Genomic DNA, 16,477 nt, shown 5'->3' with positions numbered 1-16,477 from the left:
ACCTACATACCCACCTAAAAATATAATTCCCTGGCTCTTCTGCAGTAAGGAGTGGTCAATGAATAGAAGCAAGTTATTAACTTTCTGTTGTATTTCCTGCAAACATTTCTAATGAGCTAAATTTAAAGGAACTAGACCTTTAAAGCTAATAATCACAGGTTTGTATTTAATGGTTTACACAATTCATAAAAAGATTTGTAGTTAGATATCTTAACACAATTCATACAAAGACATGCAGTTAGAAGATAATCTGTCACCTTATTCACTAAAATAATAATCTTATTTAACCCCCACCTTAAGGGTCAAATGCTACAAACTAATCTAGTATCCCGGAGGACGTAAAGTTTTGATTTTACAACTAAAATCTGATTACCTGAGCACAGTGCCATTATCTGCAAGTTTAATGAAGTTCCCATCTTCTAGATCCAGTGCTAAACCCTTGCAACTGAAATAGAAAAGTGTGATTGTCAATCAGTTTGTATCTACAGCCAACCTAAGAAGGAACAATCTACATTTTTTTAAAAGTCGCAATGCTAAAAAATTATTCCCTCACCCAGCTTATTCGTGTGGTTAATAATGATACATTAACCACATGAATAAGAATACCCAAGAACTGTAAAAGTAAATATCCACCACACAGCAGGTAAACAGTCCACCACACAGCAGGTAAACAGGTATGTGGCAAACAAAGGGCAGCATGTTTAGCTTGTGAAATCTTTAGGCTTTCAAAAAGAAGAATCTCAAAGAAAAAAGTAAAACATCAGCCTGTGCCTCTTTTAAAATGTGCAAACGACTGCCATTAAATAAGACACATGTACACATACACACTTATATTCTACAAGTGCTTAGCCAGAGTCTTTTCTATATTCTTTAGATTTCTGCCTCAATATAGGTCAGGTTATAAGAACTTGCCCTGTGGGCAAAGCATATTAAAGCATATTATTGAAAACCACTAAAATAAAGTCAAATGCCAAGTTGGAGATTCTTCACTAGAAAAGACTTGTGGGATTTGGGGAGAAAAGTGAGGTACAGATTTATTATTAAGAATAATAAAAGCAAAGAGGTTTAATGGCCACCAAATACCAAGGGAATTTAAAACAACGGCAGGGTACTTTAGAAGCATTATTTACTTTTGTTCACCACATTATTTCCAGAGTCAGTAGTTTGTTTTTTTTTTTTTTTCATTCAGAAGGCTTTTATCTGACATGTTGGCTTTATTTTTTTATTATTATTATTAAATCATAGCTGTGTACATTAATGCAATCATGGGGCACCATACACTGGTTTTATAGACCGTTTGACACATTTTTATCACACTTGTTAACATAGTTTCATATAGCAAAATGGTTCTGTTTCTTTCATTTATAAAAGGGAAACATCAGAAAAGACTAACCAAATACTGGAAGAATATATACCAGATGAACATTATGCATGTATTTTCATATATTTTAGGATTACTATTAATTTTAAACTGAACAATTGAATGGCTTAGGATTTTTGCTCTTTAAATGAAGAAGACAGATAAAGGAAGCTTTAGGATGTTGAAACCTAAACTAAGCAGGGAGTATACACAAGAGACTTAAACAAGAATGTCTGTCCAAATTACAGAAAACCAAATGTCCTGATTCAGACACCTCCTCATTACACCCATGAAAATTCCACCTTTTCTCTTATAGTTCTTAATTTGAAGGGTAATACTTTTTTTCTTAAAGATGTAAATTTTAGAAACAGTTCTTAATCTCCGAAACTCCTAATGATGACAAAATTAAATCATTTAAAAATATCCAAGTTAGTCATGTACGTTCATAGCTTATTTTTACATTTAATTAAGCATGTGCAATCTTGTGTAAAGTAGCAAAGATTTTTAATCCATTAAACACAAAACTTGTAGTACTGAAGACATCTTGTCCTTTGACTCAATTTCATATTTCATGTTCTAACTTCATGGAAGAGGAAGCAGTAAAATTTTATCAGAAAGTAACATAGGGAATGTGTAGACCTTAAAAAAAAAATAAAAGAACTTACCAGAAATCCCAATCCTCTGGGGTCACATTGAGCAATTCCTTATCATACCCTCTCTCCTTAACTAGGAACTGAGCAAAGCTATTGTAAATGAGCTGAAAGTAAGGGGAAGAAAAAAAAAGATTAAATATAAAACTCCCTGTTCGTTCTCAATTTCACAGACCTGAAAACCTAATGGAATCCCTGGATAGGGAAAGCAGGAGGAAGGAAATATAGGCAGTTGTGCTGTTTAAGCCCCCTTCACAAAGACCCCTGCGAGCCCCAGGCAGTTGTCCTGTCCAAATGACAAACCAGGGACAATTACTGATCCTACTCCCAAATTCTAATGTGCTGGAGATCATAATTCAAGACTCAACATAACTTTGTAAACTTATTTAACGTATCACTAAGACAATAAACATGTTGACCATCCTACCATTATATCCATCCTTGGTCCACCCTTGCTAGAAAAGGCCCCACCTCAGGGGAGCCTCAAGGTGAAATATGTGTGAGGACCAGGCAGGTGATATAGAGGCGGAAATCATGAAGCCTCTATCAGATATCTCTTATTTCTCCGCCAAAACATCTGAGGAAAAACAAAGGAAGCCTTTGGAAGCAAGTACAATAAACAACAGATGCTTTGCTGATTATTGACAGATCTTCTGATTTCTCAACAATAAAAATGCTAGGTTTTTAAGTGAAATATATATTTTTTTAAGAGGTGGCTAAATTTTAAAAGAACTGAACTGTGCCGACCCAAAAAAAAAAAAAAAAAAGAAAAACCAGAGAAAAGGTAGATGAATGTCCACATCGGCCCTACTTTCCTTTATCTCAGGAGAGTGTTCTTAGGGGGCTGCTGTCAGATACGCTCGAACCTGAGGCAGAGCAGTGGTCCCCAAAGGACACAGTGAACAATCTGACTCCTCTTCTGTAGATATTAGCCCATGACAGTTTTGATAACGTAGCATGCTAACAGGGAGAAAAGGGCATCTGAGATGGGGGAAGGTATCTCTGGGTAGGTGGGGCTGACACTGACACCAGATGGAGCAGTGAGCTGAGTGATCCACATGTCCAGAAACTGAGGGACCTGCACACAGCTGGAGTCTGAATGTTAGGAGATGAGTGTGAAGAACCCAAAGCTCCTTGTCAACCAGAGCTATGCTCTGTCACAAAGCTAATTAAAATCACTATACATGTACTCCCATCCAGTGCAACATGACCCTAATCCAGGGTCAACTGTTAATACACCCACATTATGACAACACTATATATCAACAGTTCTCAACCCTCATGGTGACTCAGAACCACAGGTGACATATCTTAAAACTACATAAAGATTGCAAACCTATAGGGCAGTGATTTTCAACTGCTGTACCTTGAAAATTTTAAGGATCATTAATTATTTTCAAAAGAAGTTCAAAGCAAAGTAAGTATATTCTTTTTTTATGCTTTTTTTTTTTTGGATCAACATAATTTAAGTGTGCTGTGAGAAGTTTAACTATAGGTTCAAGTGTGCTGTGAGATAGAAAAGGTTGGAAAACACTGCCCTAGGCGCTAAGAGAAGTCTGACAAATAAACAAGAAATGTTAATACTGTATGGGAAATTAGCCTTATGGAAAACTGGAGGGGGGACTGGAATGGAGGGGCAAACATCAAGGTGCCCAGAATGTTTCCTAAATGCTAGGGTACTGAAGATGAGAACTGAAGGGTGAAGGAACTGTGTGGAAGGGAGGAGACCCTCCAGGAAGGAGACAAGATCCAAGAAATACTCTTCATCCCAGGGACCAGAGACTAAGTCTTCAAACTGGACTGCCTGATGGCCTTTGTGATGTTCATCTCTTAATCTCCAGCTCTAGGATAGTGCTCAGCACACTGTGGGACTTAAAAGATTTTTACACCAAACAGATCCAAAACTCACCAGGTTACTGTTTCCAACTTTGAAACATTGCTCATATTCCAGGCTTATGATAAAAAAAATCCTTGTCTCTGAGAATCTTACATTCTGAAGTGTTATGCTCACATATGGACAAAATTGGCTCTAACATGACAGTGGTTTAACTATACATCCTCCACAGGAAGATGACTAGAAAGGAGGTGCAGAAAAATGTCAACTAGGAAGGGATCTCAAAGGCACAGAGGGAAGGAAAATCTGAATCAGAGGCCTCAGGAAAATTGTGGCTAAAGGATCAAGAAGTAAAGAAAAGCCTTAGTTCTAAATATGACTAAGGAAAACAGACCTGTATGGTAAGAAAGCAGAAAAGTACAATAGCAGGAAAAGTACACTTTTTTTTTAATCGTCTGTACATAGAAAACACACAAGTAATTTACATGGCCACTCCTTTTTGACTAGCTGCTAACATCCCTAAGCAGCAGCAGCCCTGGCTGGTATCTGCACCATGACCTAAGACTTCTGCCCATAAATTGTGAGATTTTAAAATGGTCTGAGTAGTAACCATAAAACCAAACACTTGTATTAGCCAGGTACTATCTAAGCATTATACATCTATTGCCCATTTAATCCTTTTAGTAATCTTTTGAGGTAAATACAATTATTGGCCCCATTTTACAGATGTGTAAATTTAAGAAATACAGGTTAGGGAACTGGCTCGAAATCACAGAGCTAGTGATGGTAGGGCTGATGGTAGGCAGTCTGACTGAAAAGTCCCTGCTTTGACTACTGTGCTTACAACCTGCCTGGGTTTTTTCTGCATGGATGCTTAGATCTTGACTAAAAAACAAAAACAGACAAACAAAAAAAACATTGTTAGCTTTTCACAATTATTTTCCTTGTGAAACGAAGGAACGGGGAAATGAAGACAATTAATTTGAGGGTACAGGTCTGGCATTGTGTTTTCCCCAACCTCAAAGCACAGTGAGGACCCAAACTTCGCAGGGAGTTACTGGGATAAGAATTTATTCAAAGTGCGTGGAGCATGCAGCAGGTGCACAGTAAAGGTTTGTTTTCTTCTCGGTGATAAAAGGCAAAATTTGGGCTAAGATTCTTATGACTTTTCAACTAGTGTTCCTTCTAATACACTACACAATCTGTCCCTGACTGGCGGCTACTTGGTAAACGGAAAAACGCAGCCATGGATAATCCAAGTCCTGAAGCAGGTGGCCGTACCCCACTCTCAACTGGTGCCCAGAATGTCGAAGCAAAGAAGTTCCAAGGCGGAGGACGTGCAAGGACACCCTCGGACCGCCGGCCCCGCCGCTCCTCTGCCCTGGAAACCGTTTCTCTAGTCCGATCTTGCCCAAGTTGCCCCTCCTCCGTTCCTTTCCTTCCCCTGCTCAACCTCAGCTGAGGGTTGGGCTCCATAAGGCGGTCGCCGCGCACCGGGAGGAGCGGGGGCCGCGCACTTCCGCCCGCCCCGCTGCGGGAGGCCGAGGTCCGCGGAAGGGCTCGGCGACTGCCAGTCCCCGGAGGCCCTCACCGCCGCCCCAGCCCGGAGGCAACTCGAGCCCCGGCCGCCATGGAGGCTGCACGCCGCGCGCCCGGGCAGCCCGCGCCACTCACCGGGGCGCTCTCGGGCAGGTTGTAGCGACACAGAGTGTGGTCCAGGTCGAAGCCGACCACGTCGCAGGCGGCCAGGGAGAAGTGCTGAGCCATGGCTGCTCGGGGAGCACCGGGTAGCGCCTCAGCCGGGAAGGGTGCGACGAGCGCGGGCCGGATGCGGCGGGACGAGGTGGGGCGGGGCTGCGGGCGCCCGGGTCCCAGCCCGCGGCCTGCGGCGCTTGCGGTGCCCTCTAGCGCCGCCCCTGGACACTCTTCGCAGCCGCCCATAGTGCCGCCCGCGTCCCGGCTCTTCCGCCGCGCGGCCGCCTCACGCCCGGACGCCCTCACGGGCTGCTCTTTCCCTTGGCCCGGGACTCCCCAAGGCAGGCGGTGACCAGGAAGCCGTGCCACCGCTGTGCGCCTAGGGTCTGTTAGCAGGTAGCCTTTGCCAAGGGTTACAACCAAATTAACTGCACTCAGAGCGCCTCGGAATCCAGGAGGTCGTGAAGTTAGACCTGCCCTTTACCCTTGTGCGCAGAACAGTGTGAGATTAGGTTCTTCCACTGGTAACCCTCTGACCCAGTTACCCTACGGTTTGGTAAATCTCGCCCAGGTGATCTCTGACAGTGGGTTAAGCCGAAAATTTATACTTCCACAGTTTCTTAAGTAGTAAAATGGAAAAGAAACCCATCATCATTCCATCCCCTGGAGTGCGTTAGAAAATAAAATTATTTGACATAAGAAAGGACCATTTTACAAAATGACACTGGTTAAAGAAACCAGTATTGTTTATTTGATGATTCTACTTTTTTATTGAATTTTTTAATGAAGGCATTAGAAACTTCATAGAGATATGTAGGGAGCATACTGCTGAAGAAAGAATGTTTACAAAGAGTTTTTAAAGTTTATGGAATACGAAACGAGGCCTGGGCAGCGGCTCACGCCTGTAATCCTAGCACTCTGGGAGGGGAGGCAGGGCAAGCAACTGAGCCTGGCGTTAGAGATCAGCTTCCCCCCCTCCCCCCCACTAAAAATAGAAAAATCAGCAGGTTCTGGCCCTTGCCTGTAGTCCTGCTCTCTGGAGGCTGAAGCAGGAGGATGGCCTGAGCCCAGGAATTTGAGATTGCAGTGAGCTATGAAGAGAAAGACTGGTGCACACTCTCTGGGGCAAAAAGTGAGTGACAGCTTGCTCAGTTCTCTCAAGGACTGTATGTAACTAGTGTCGTTTTAGATGGAGAGGAGAAAAGTTAATCCTTCACATTCAATAGATGCTTTTAGGGATTTACTTCTCTCCATGATTCCCAGATGTGGAGGACTAATACTTTCAGATCTTTACAGTACAGCTCCTCATCTAAAAAGGAAAATACAAATCTATTATCTTTATACTGCTTCTGTTTTAAACTTAAGGAACATTTTGTCTAATGGAAAAAATCGATAGACATGACATAATGAAACTATAATTGAGAATGACATTGAACCCTTACAAGAACTAATCCTTACTGAGGCAAACAGAGGAATCACGTGACTTAACGAAGACCAATAGATAGTTGAATCGGGTAGGAGGACATTTACACTTAGTGGACCCATTTAACATGGATGACTTGTTCCAGCATAGCCATTAGAAGTCCCAAACAAATCTCTCTGAAATAGAAGCAGGAAAGAATCCTCAAGAAGACTGAGCTTCTGTTCACTGTTAACAGCCCAGCAACCACATCTTTAATGTCTGTGAACCAAAAGAGAAAAAGCTGGGTTGTCCCCTAGCTTGTTGGCTGTGAAACATTGGCCTTAGCATGCCTCTTTGCTCCCTATAATAGCTACTAAAATCAAACTCCCATGAGGACTATACAGTGAAGCCCACAAGACCCCTTGGAGGATATCTTATTTTATAGTGGGAAGAAGCACTTCCCTTAGTAATGTAAATGTCCTAGAACATTCATTGCCTGAGGGAAGACTGTAAAATTATTGCTTTTTGATGACTCAGCAAAAAAGTCCTCTCAGACAACCTCTTGAGGGTGCAAAACTGAAGATGGGGAGTTCACTGGGGATGAGGGGAGAGAAGGAACCTGGGGCACTCTTAACCAAAGACCCTATGGTGGGTAACCAGGAGGCCCTGGGACTGGAGCGGCCCTTAGGCATGTGTATTAACAATCATAGCTACTTGCTGAATAACAACTTATATTTTTTATTAATACATTCCTCATGCCTACCCAAAGAACCCTTGGGCCAGAAAGTCCACATGATTAATACTTTGTGGCAGAATTTTGCAAGTTACTTAGTCCCTTCACCTGGAGGTTTGTATTTGGTTTTGTTTTGGGGTGTTTTTTTTTGCAGTTTCTTGGCCGGGGCAGGGCTCAAACCCACCACCCCAGTATATGGGGACAGCACCCCACTCCTTGAGCCACAGGCGCCACCCTGGAGGTTTGTATTTGTCTTTGAACCCCACTCACTTTCCTACAATCTACCTTAAACCTCAGTCTAACTCCACTAAGAACATGGGTTGAGTCCTCTCTCTTCCCTGATTCCCTACATGACCCTGAGTTTAAATAGAAACATTCCATTTATTTATTTTATTTTATTTATTTGTTTTTGAGATAAGAGTCTCACTTTTTTGCCCTTGGTACAGTGCCGTGTTGTCTCGTAGCTCACAGCAACCTCAAACTCTTGGGCTCAAGCTATTCTCTTGTTTCAGCTTCCCCAGTAGTAGCTGGGAATACAGGCACCTGCCAGGCTATTTTTTTTAGAGCCAGGGCCTCGCTCTTGCTCAGGCTGGTCTCAAACCTGTGAGTTCAGGCAATTAACCCCTCTCAGCCTCCCAGGGTGCTAGGATTACAGGCATGAGCCACTGCACCCAGCCTCAAACATTCATTTTAATTGTTTCATAAGGCTTACATTCAAATACAGATATTTCATTTTCCCTGCACATTAGACTTTTATCAAACTTACTGATAAAATACCACATCTCTTCTACTGATACCTAAAAGTTCAATCTTCTACTTAGCTATGAATTAATTTTTTTTCTTTGTGTGATATGTTAAATGAAAGATAGGAGCAGGTGTGCCCAGAGACAAGGCTGCAGCAGAGATGTTTAGGCCAGGTTTATTGAAAGGGAAGGGTGGGGTGGCGCCTGTGGCTCAAGGAGTAGGGCGCCGGTCCCATATGCCGGAGGTGGCGGGTTCAAACCCAGCCCCGGCCAAAAATCACAAAAAAAAAAAAAAAAAAGAAAGGGAAGGGTGACCTGGCCTGGGCAGTGCAAAGGTGACATCTGTGCCCAGGGTCAGATCCATAAGGGGTGGGCAAATTCCACAACTTGCTCTGAAAGTTAGGGTTTTTGGGCCCAAACTTCTCTTTGTGTCTTTGTCTTAGGAGAGAGGGGGAGGAGGAGGAATCAGTGTCATGAGCTGAATTGTGTCCCCAGCCAATTCATATATTTAAGTCCCAACCCTTAGTGTGACTATGATTATATTTGGAGTTAGGGCCTTTAAGGACGTGGTTAAAGCTGAATAAGGTCATAAGAACACCAATAGAATTAATAAACTTAGAAAAGAAAGAGATAGCAGAGATTATAAGTACCGGAAAAAGACCCTGTGAGGAGCCACAGAAGGTGGCTGTCTGCAAGCCAAGGAGAGAGGCCTCACCAGAAACCAACCCTGACAGCACCTTGATCTTGGACTTCTTGCCTTCAGAAATGTGAGAAGATAATTTTGTTGTTTAAGCCATTCAGTGTTTAGTATTCTGTTAAAGTGACCTGAGCAGACTAAGATAGTCAATAATAAAAGCTGATTCTAATATTCTGTTAAATGTAGCAAGCAAATAGTATTTGCTATTTAAAAGATCCCCTAAGGATCTTTGACTTCTGTTATGTGTTACATTTTAAATTTGCATGCTTTTACTTATATGTAGTATTGATACCATGTTGTAAAGTTTTAGAGTTTTATTTTTAGTATTCCATGTACTCTTTTTATAACTAGAGAGTTATATAATAATTTAGAAACACTCACAGATAAGAAGTTATATTGCTGATTTTCTAGAATTAAATTTCATCATGTCAACTGACCCGTCTTTTAATGAAGGTAATGCTATGACTTAGAAACTTTTACCGTAGGTGTGACTTTTACTTAATTTGTTATTAAAACTTTGTGATCCAATAACTTAAGTTTTAGACTCCGTCATAACTCACTAAATAATCTTTTAGGAATTTAAAATACTGTATTTTAACATCTATGTAGTAAATATTATTTGCTTGACTGTTAATTTGGGATAGGAGGAGAATGACCTGTTTATTTTTTTATTAGTTTAAAATGTGCTTTTCTAAATACTCCAAATTAAATATTATATGTTCAACTTTTTATGTACCCTAAACTATTCTACATGCTTTCTCTGGCCCATATCATTTGTTTAAGAGGTAATAAGAAAGTTTATTTAAGAATTTGAAAACAATGAGGAAAAATACAAATGCCTTGTAATTAATCTCCATGGCATTGAAATACGTATGCATTAGCCATTTAGCTAAATAGAAGCAAAAGCTGATTTGTAATACTATGCTGAGGACTTTAGATGGCAGTAGTTCTGCGTTAGGAAAATGTTTCATCTGATTTCTTTAGTAATATTCAAATCTTTAAATATCTTAATAAAAAATACTCCCTTTTCTACTCTTCATTTCTATTTTTGCCACAAGAAGAGAAATCTACTTAGAAATTTCACTGTGTTTTTTTCATGTGTATTTATGTTTTTTTTTTTTTTTGTAGAGACAGAGTCTCACTTTATGGCCCTTGGTAGAGTGCCGTGGCCTCACACAGCTCACAGCAACCTCCAACTCCTGGGTTTATTGATGCTCTTGCCTCAGCCTCCCCAGTAGCTGGGACTACAGGCGCCCGCCACAACACCCGGCTATTTTTTTTTTGGTTGCAGTTTGGCCAGGGCCGGGTTTGAACCCGCCACCCTCGGCATATGGGGCCAGCGCCCTACCAACTGAGCCACAGGCACCGCCCATGTATTTATGTTTGATGATGGCGAGGGAACGATATGAGGGGACAAAGTCCTTTGGTAGAAAACTTCTTACAAAGGTTGTGTCTGGATAAAGAACCAGTGTTTAAAATATGAAATGAGTTCCTCTTGGATAAAGAGCTAAAATATTGGGCGTTGCCTGTGGCTCAGTCCATAAGGCGCCAGCCCCATATACCGAGGGTGGCGGGTTCAAACCCGGCCCCAGCCAAACTGCAACCAAAAAAAAGCCGGGCGTTGTGGCGGGCGCCTGTAGTCCCAGCTACTCGGGAGGCTGAGGCAAGAGAATTGATTAAGCCCAGGAGTTGGAGGTTGCTGTGAGCTGTGTGAGGCCACGGCACTCTACTGAGGGCCATAAAGTGAGACTCTGTCTCTACAAAAAAAAAAAAAAAGGAGCTAAAATATTACATGGCAGTGTTGTTATTCAAAAGATCTCAAATGATGGAGCAATGAACAGTTGAAATTTAATGAGAATAAATGTTAAGTTTTGCTTTAAGGTTCAAATAACCAACTTTTAACAGTATATGATGGAGAACCTCGATTTACCAGTAGTTAAGTTGCAAATAAACTGTCAACCAAAAACTCAAGGTGAACTCAGCAGTTGTAGTTTCAACTGTGTCTCTTTGATGGACAACTTCATAATACTTCCCTTTGGCTGTTCTTACTGGGGCATGAAGCCTTTAAGTTGTAGAAGGGCTGACATACTGAGGAGGAGTCTGAAAGGAGGATTTTTGTCCTTGGCTAATGGCCTCCATACGCATGGCTTTTCCTGAGCTAGACCATCCCTGGTGATCTTTGGTTGTGTCAGGCCACACTGGCCACACTGTCAATAACCACCCCAGCTGCATAAAGTCTGGAACCCTTCTAGTTACTGTGATGTTTAGTTTCGGCTCAAACCATGAGGCCATTTCAAGCTTGCCACTCTACACTCAGCTAACCCCTGCACCTCTCTTGCACAGTCACAGGAAACCTGCTGCTTTAGAACCACAGAGAAAGGAGGTATGTATACTACAGTGGGGGAAATTAGGGTGGCTGCCTTAGACCATCTATCTAGATGTGACTCACTGTTTCTATAGACTGGTCTTAAACTCCTGAGCTCAAGGAATCTTCCTGCTTCTGCCTCCCAGGATGTTAGGATTACAGGCATGATGCACCTTGCCCAGCCTCCATGTTTCAGATTCATGTGTATGAATTGTCTTCAGACCTCTTGGGCAGTACGTGTACTTTCATGACTTAAACGTAAGAATGCATGCAAGGAGAGCTAATCATATTAAAAGATGAATCAATTATTTATAAATTCTTATTGAATTTGTCAGACATTGTCCTTGGCTTTTCTTACTCAGAGTACCAGAATGCCATCTGCGATATTAGCTAGACATGAGAAATTGAACTATGACAATACATAAGAAGAACCTTGAACTAGGGATGTTAGGAATGTACCGCACTTAAACTGACATAATTCCTATCACATACTCTGTGGTGGTCAGTCTGCCTCTAATCTACTATTCATCCTATATCTTCTCTTTCTGTTATATCTGTTGTTTGGCAGCCCAGGCTGGATTCACAACACCAGCTCAGGTGTATGTGGCTGGCGCCTTAGGCACTTGAGCTACAGGCGCCGAGCCTGGTAAACTCTTTATTGTCTACACCAAGAACTGACATGCAGGCTCTATAAATAATTACAGGTTAAAGAAGGCCTAAGCTAATATTTTAGGAACCCAAGAATGAACTTACCCAGCAACACTTACTTTTTTAGTAGTACATCATATAGAAAAATACTTGTTTTAGCAACTTATATTTGTATATTTTATTGTGAGGTTCATGGAATTCCCCCAGCTTCTATTAATAGATTTTTGTCTATATTGAAATAGTATCTTATTATAATTGTTGACTGCTAGAAAATAGTACTTTTTAACCCTTGAAATTTATTCTTGTTCTTAAATCTATATTTTTAAAATGCATTTGGATAATGTAAACCATTATTAATGAGAATGATTGAATAAATGCTGCTTACATCTTACAGTAGGAATATATGTATCATTTATTATGATTACTCTCTTCTGCAAATTAGCCAGGTAAGCAATATAAACAGAATGTCCATTTTTTCCCCTCCTTTTTATCCCCCAGTTTGAGAGTGGTCCAAGGAACGTACACAAATATTATAGAATTTGTGTTCTTATATATCACTATCCCATCACTGTGTGTGTGTGTGTGTGTGTGTGTGAGTGAGTGTGAGTGTGTAGCATACATGTACACCCACACACTTCATGTGCATGTGTTGAGGGGGAACTTGTCAGTCAGTGAAGAAACAGCTAATGTTACTACGGAGCTCCTTCCATATGCGCAGCACTGTATTAAGAACTGTAGATAGGGCGGCGCCTGTGGCTCAACGGGTAGGGCGCCGGTCCCATATGCCGGAGGTGGCGGGTTCAAGCCCAGCCCCGGCCAAAAATAAAAAAAAAAAAAAAAAAAAAAGAACTGTAGATAATGGCCTCACCCCTGGCAGTATGGAATAAGGGAAAGCATACTCATTTACAGATGAAATTCAAAGTGTGATCTCTGTGCGAAGTCATCCAATAATGTTGCCTTTTTAAAAACTCTATTTCTCTTTATTATTTGAACTTTTTCTTTGGAGTCTATACAACGTTATTTATGCATAATACATGTGGTTGTGAAACAACAACAAAAAAGCAAATAGGAAGACAATGAAAATTTCCTTTCACTACTTCACACATTTGTGATTCTTCCCAGACATAACTGTTCATATCAGTTGAACAAATGTCTGATAGATATATTCCAATGTACAGAATGTGGATATGAAGATATACAGTACACATGTATATAATCTCATGATTATAAGTCACCTACACTGTGCCAGACACCCACTCCACCATAATCTCAAAAGCAAGCATACAACTGTCTCAAGTCCTCATCTTTCCAGATCATCTCCTAAAGTACCCAATTCAACAGTTCTTGGAGGACAGCAGCCTTCTGCAGTCTCCTGGTTCCCACGTTCTCCCTGCTGCCCTTCACTGCCACTATGTTCTCACTCCCTTTTGTCAAGAATATTCATGGAGAATCATTATAATCACTTCACTGATGAAGACTTAATTTTTATATTCCTCTCTCACCTTTCCATACTCCTAAGAAAAATTACAAGCATGGTGGTGGTGGACTTCAAAAACAACCATCCTTCTTCCTTTCCTTGTATCCGTGCACCTCACAATGTGACTGTGCAACCCTTCTCATCAAGGCTCAGCCTCAGAGTCTACTACTCTGCTCCAGTGGAAAGTGACAGTTTTCCAATTCTGAGTCTGAATCAAAAGAGGCCTTGAGAGATTCCACACTTTCCGGGAACCCTGCTGTTGCTATGTGAATAAGGTTGGGCTAGCCCCTTGTGTGACCAGATATTAACTCAGTACCCAAGTGGTTACAGCCAATGGAGTGCCAGATGTGGGAACAGCACCATTTGAAACCAGTCAGTTCCCAGCTGATCTGTGAGCTGATCTGTAAGCCCAACCTTAATAAGCTAAGCCTAGTTCAGATCAATAAGACCTACCCAGATGACCACAGACTCTTGAACAATAATAACTACTATCTTAAGCCACTGAGTTTTTTCTTATTGTTTTTTATATTTTTTTGCTTTTATTAAATCATAAATTTGTACATTGATACACTTATGGGGTTCAGTGTACTGATTTGATATACAATGTGAAATGCTTACATTGAACTAAGTAACACATCCATCACAATTTTAGTCTTTGCTTAATAGCTTTAAAATGTACCATTGCATCGTGCACGTTATCATGCACATTAGGTGAGGTTCCCCTAAATACCCTCCCTCTTCCCCTCTTCCCTTCTACTTTCTGGACTATAGTAATGTTTTGCCATACATATGAATGTGTAGGTGATTATATATTGATTTAATAGTAGTATTGAGTACATTGGATACTTTTTTCCCAATTCTTGAGATACTTTACTAAGAAGAATATGTTCCAGCTCCATCCAGGTAAGCATAAAAGATGTGAAGTCTTCATCTTTTTTATAGTTACATAGTATTCCATTGTGTACATATACCACAATTTGTTAATACATTTGTGCGTCAATGGGCACCTGGGCTATTTCCATGTCTTGGCTATTATGAACTGGGCTGCAATAAACTTTCTGGTGCAAACTTTGTCATAGAATAATTTTTGATCATCTGGGTATATACCTAGTAGAGGAATTGCAGGTTCGAGTGGTAGGTCTAGTTTTAGTTCCTTGAGTGTTCTCCAAACTTCTTTCCTAAAAGGTCATATTAGCTTGCCTTCCCACCAGCAGTGTAGAAGCATTCCTTCTCTCCACATCCACACCAACGTCTGTAGTTTGGGGATTTTGTGTTGTGGGCTAATCTTACTGGAGTTAGATGTTATCTCCAAGTGGTTTTAATTTGCATTTCTCTGATAATTAAGGATGATGAGGAAGGCTATGTTAACCAATGTGATGAAAATATGTCAAATGGTATATAAAACCAGTGTATAGTGCCCCATGATCGCATTAATGTACACAGCTATAATTTAATAATAAAAAAAGATGATGAGCATTTTTTCATTTGTTTGTAGGCCATGAGTCTGTCTTCATCAGAGAAGTTTCTGTTCAAGTCTCTTGCCCACATAAAAATGGGGTTATTTGTTCTTTTCTTATTGATTAATTTGAGTTCTCTGTGGATTCTAGTTATCAGACCTTTGTCAGAAGCATAGCCTGCAAAAATCTTCTCCCATTCTGAAGGTTGTCTGTTTGGTTTACTTACTGAAGCCACTGAGTTTTGAGGTTACTTGTGCAGCAATAGTTACTTCTCTCTCTCTCACACACACACAGAGTTATCTCTTTTTGCTTAACAGATACACAGGTTTGACTGTTCTCTGCATTTGCACCTGAGCAACTGATCCTGCCTAAAGAAAATATATACATTCATTGTATGTGTATTTCAATGAGTACTTAATGCTACTGGGCAATCATATTTTGGTGCCCTAGTGCATTCACTCTACTGCTGTGCTAGACAATTATTTCCTATTTTTCCTCTCGTCAAACTGCTAACACCTACACCCTCATCTTCAATCTCAGGTATTGACCAAGCTTCTTTTTTTGGGAGGGGGGGGGAAATAGAAGCAATCAAAAAAATTTTCCTTAAGCTCTTACAAACCATATTAACCTACCCTCTAGCACCCATACTCAGGTACTTGACCTCATGTCTTAGTATAAGCAATAGTTCTTATCTTGTGGTGCCCAGACCAAGAGCCAATTTGTTAGAAACAGAAATTCTTGGGTACCACCTGAGAAATACTGCATCAGATGCTCTGTGAGTGGGGTCCAGCAATCTGTAAAACTTGCAGGCGATTCTGATGCAAACTGAAATTTGAGAATCACTGCTATAGATAATCTGCACTTACATGTAAGGCCAACCCTCCACTTGGTCATTAGGCTTCATCCTCTCAAAAGTATTGCTTTTCTTTCTTTCCTGTAATATCATTTTTTATTTCTACTAAATATTTCTCATCATTATACAAACATGCTGTTAATTTTCCCATATTAAAATAAAAATTCCTTTTCCAGGAGCCAACTTGTCTCTCTGCTCTTCTTTGATGAAATCAATCTTATTGAAATCGTTGCCTGTTTCACTGTCTGCAGTCCCTTCTCCCCGTTCTCTCTTAAGCATATGAAGATGAACTTGTTCCTCCAACATTCTACCCAAACTTTAAGGTCATCAGTGTTATTCTTTTGCCAAATCCAATGGTCAATCTTCAGTCCTCAATTTATTTTACCTGTGAGTGTCTCTTGGAAAAGCTGAGCACTCCCTTCTTTTTGAACACTTTTTGCTTTATAGAAACTTGCACCCCACTGGCTGCCTTCTCAGCCTCCTTTCCTGGTTTTTCCTCGTCTTCCTGATGTCTAAACTTTTGAGTTCCTGGAATCTCTTGCCTTCTCTTCTTCCCTCTGCCT

At 40.8% G+C, this 16,477-nt stretch overlaps 1 protein-coding gene across 2 annotated transcripts in view; it reads right to left on the bottom strand.

The window, feature by feature from the left end:
• Positions 1 to 5,784, bottom strand: part of NT5DC1 (5'-nucleotidase domain containing 1) — a 141,512-nt gene extending 135,728 nt beyond the window's left edge. The window contains exons 1-3 of one of the 2 annotated variants that reach the window (XM_053591767.1): positions 5,519 to 5,784; positions 2,026 to 2,117; positions 374 to 445 (exon numbers count right to left, since the gene is read on the bottom strand). In XM_053591767.1, the coding sequence (XP_053447742.1) occupies positions 374 to 445; positions 2,026 to 2,117; positions 5,519 to 5,611 (257 nt within the window). In that variant the 5' untranslated portion in view covers positions 5,612 to 5,784. The remainder of the gene's footprint in view (positions 1 to 373; positions 446 to 2,025; positions 2,118 to 5,518) is intronic. The other variant, XM_053591766.1, reaches the window with a different exon arrangement.
• Between the last annotated feature and the right edge of the window lie 10,693 nt (positions 5,785 to 16,477).

The sequence above is a fragment of the Nycticebus coucang genome, chromosome 5 (genome assembly GCF_027406575.1).
Source record: "Nycticebus coucang isolate mNycCou1 chromosome 5, mNycCou1.pri, whole genome shotgun sequence".
Lineage (NCBI taxonomy): Eukaryota > Metazoa > Chordata > Mammalia > Primates > Lorisidae > Nycticebus > Nycticebus coucang.
This window is presented reverse-complemented; position numbering and strand designations above follow the sequence as displayed.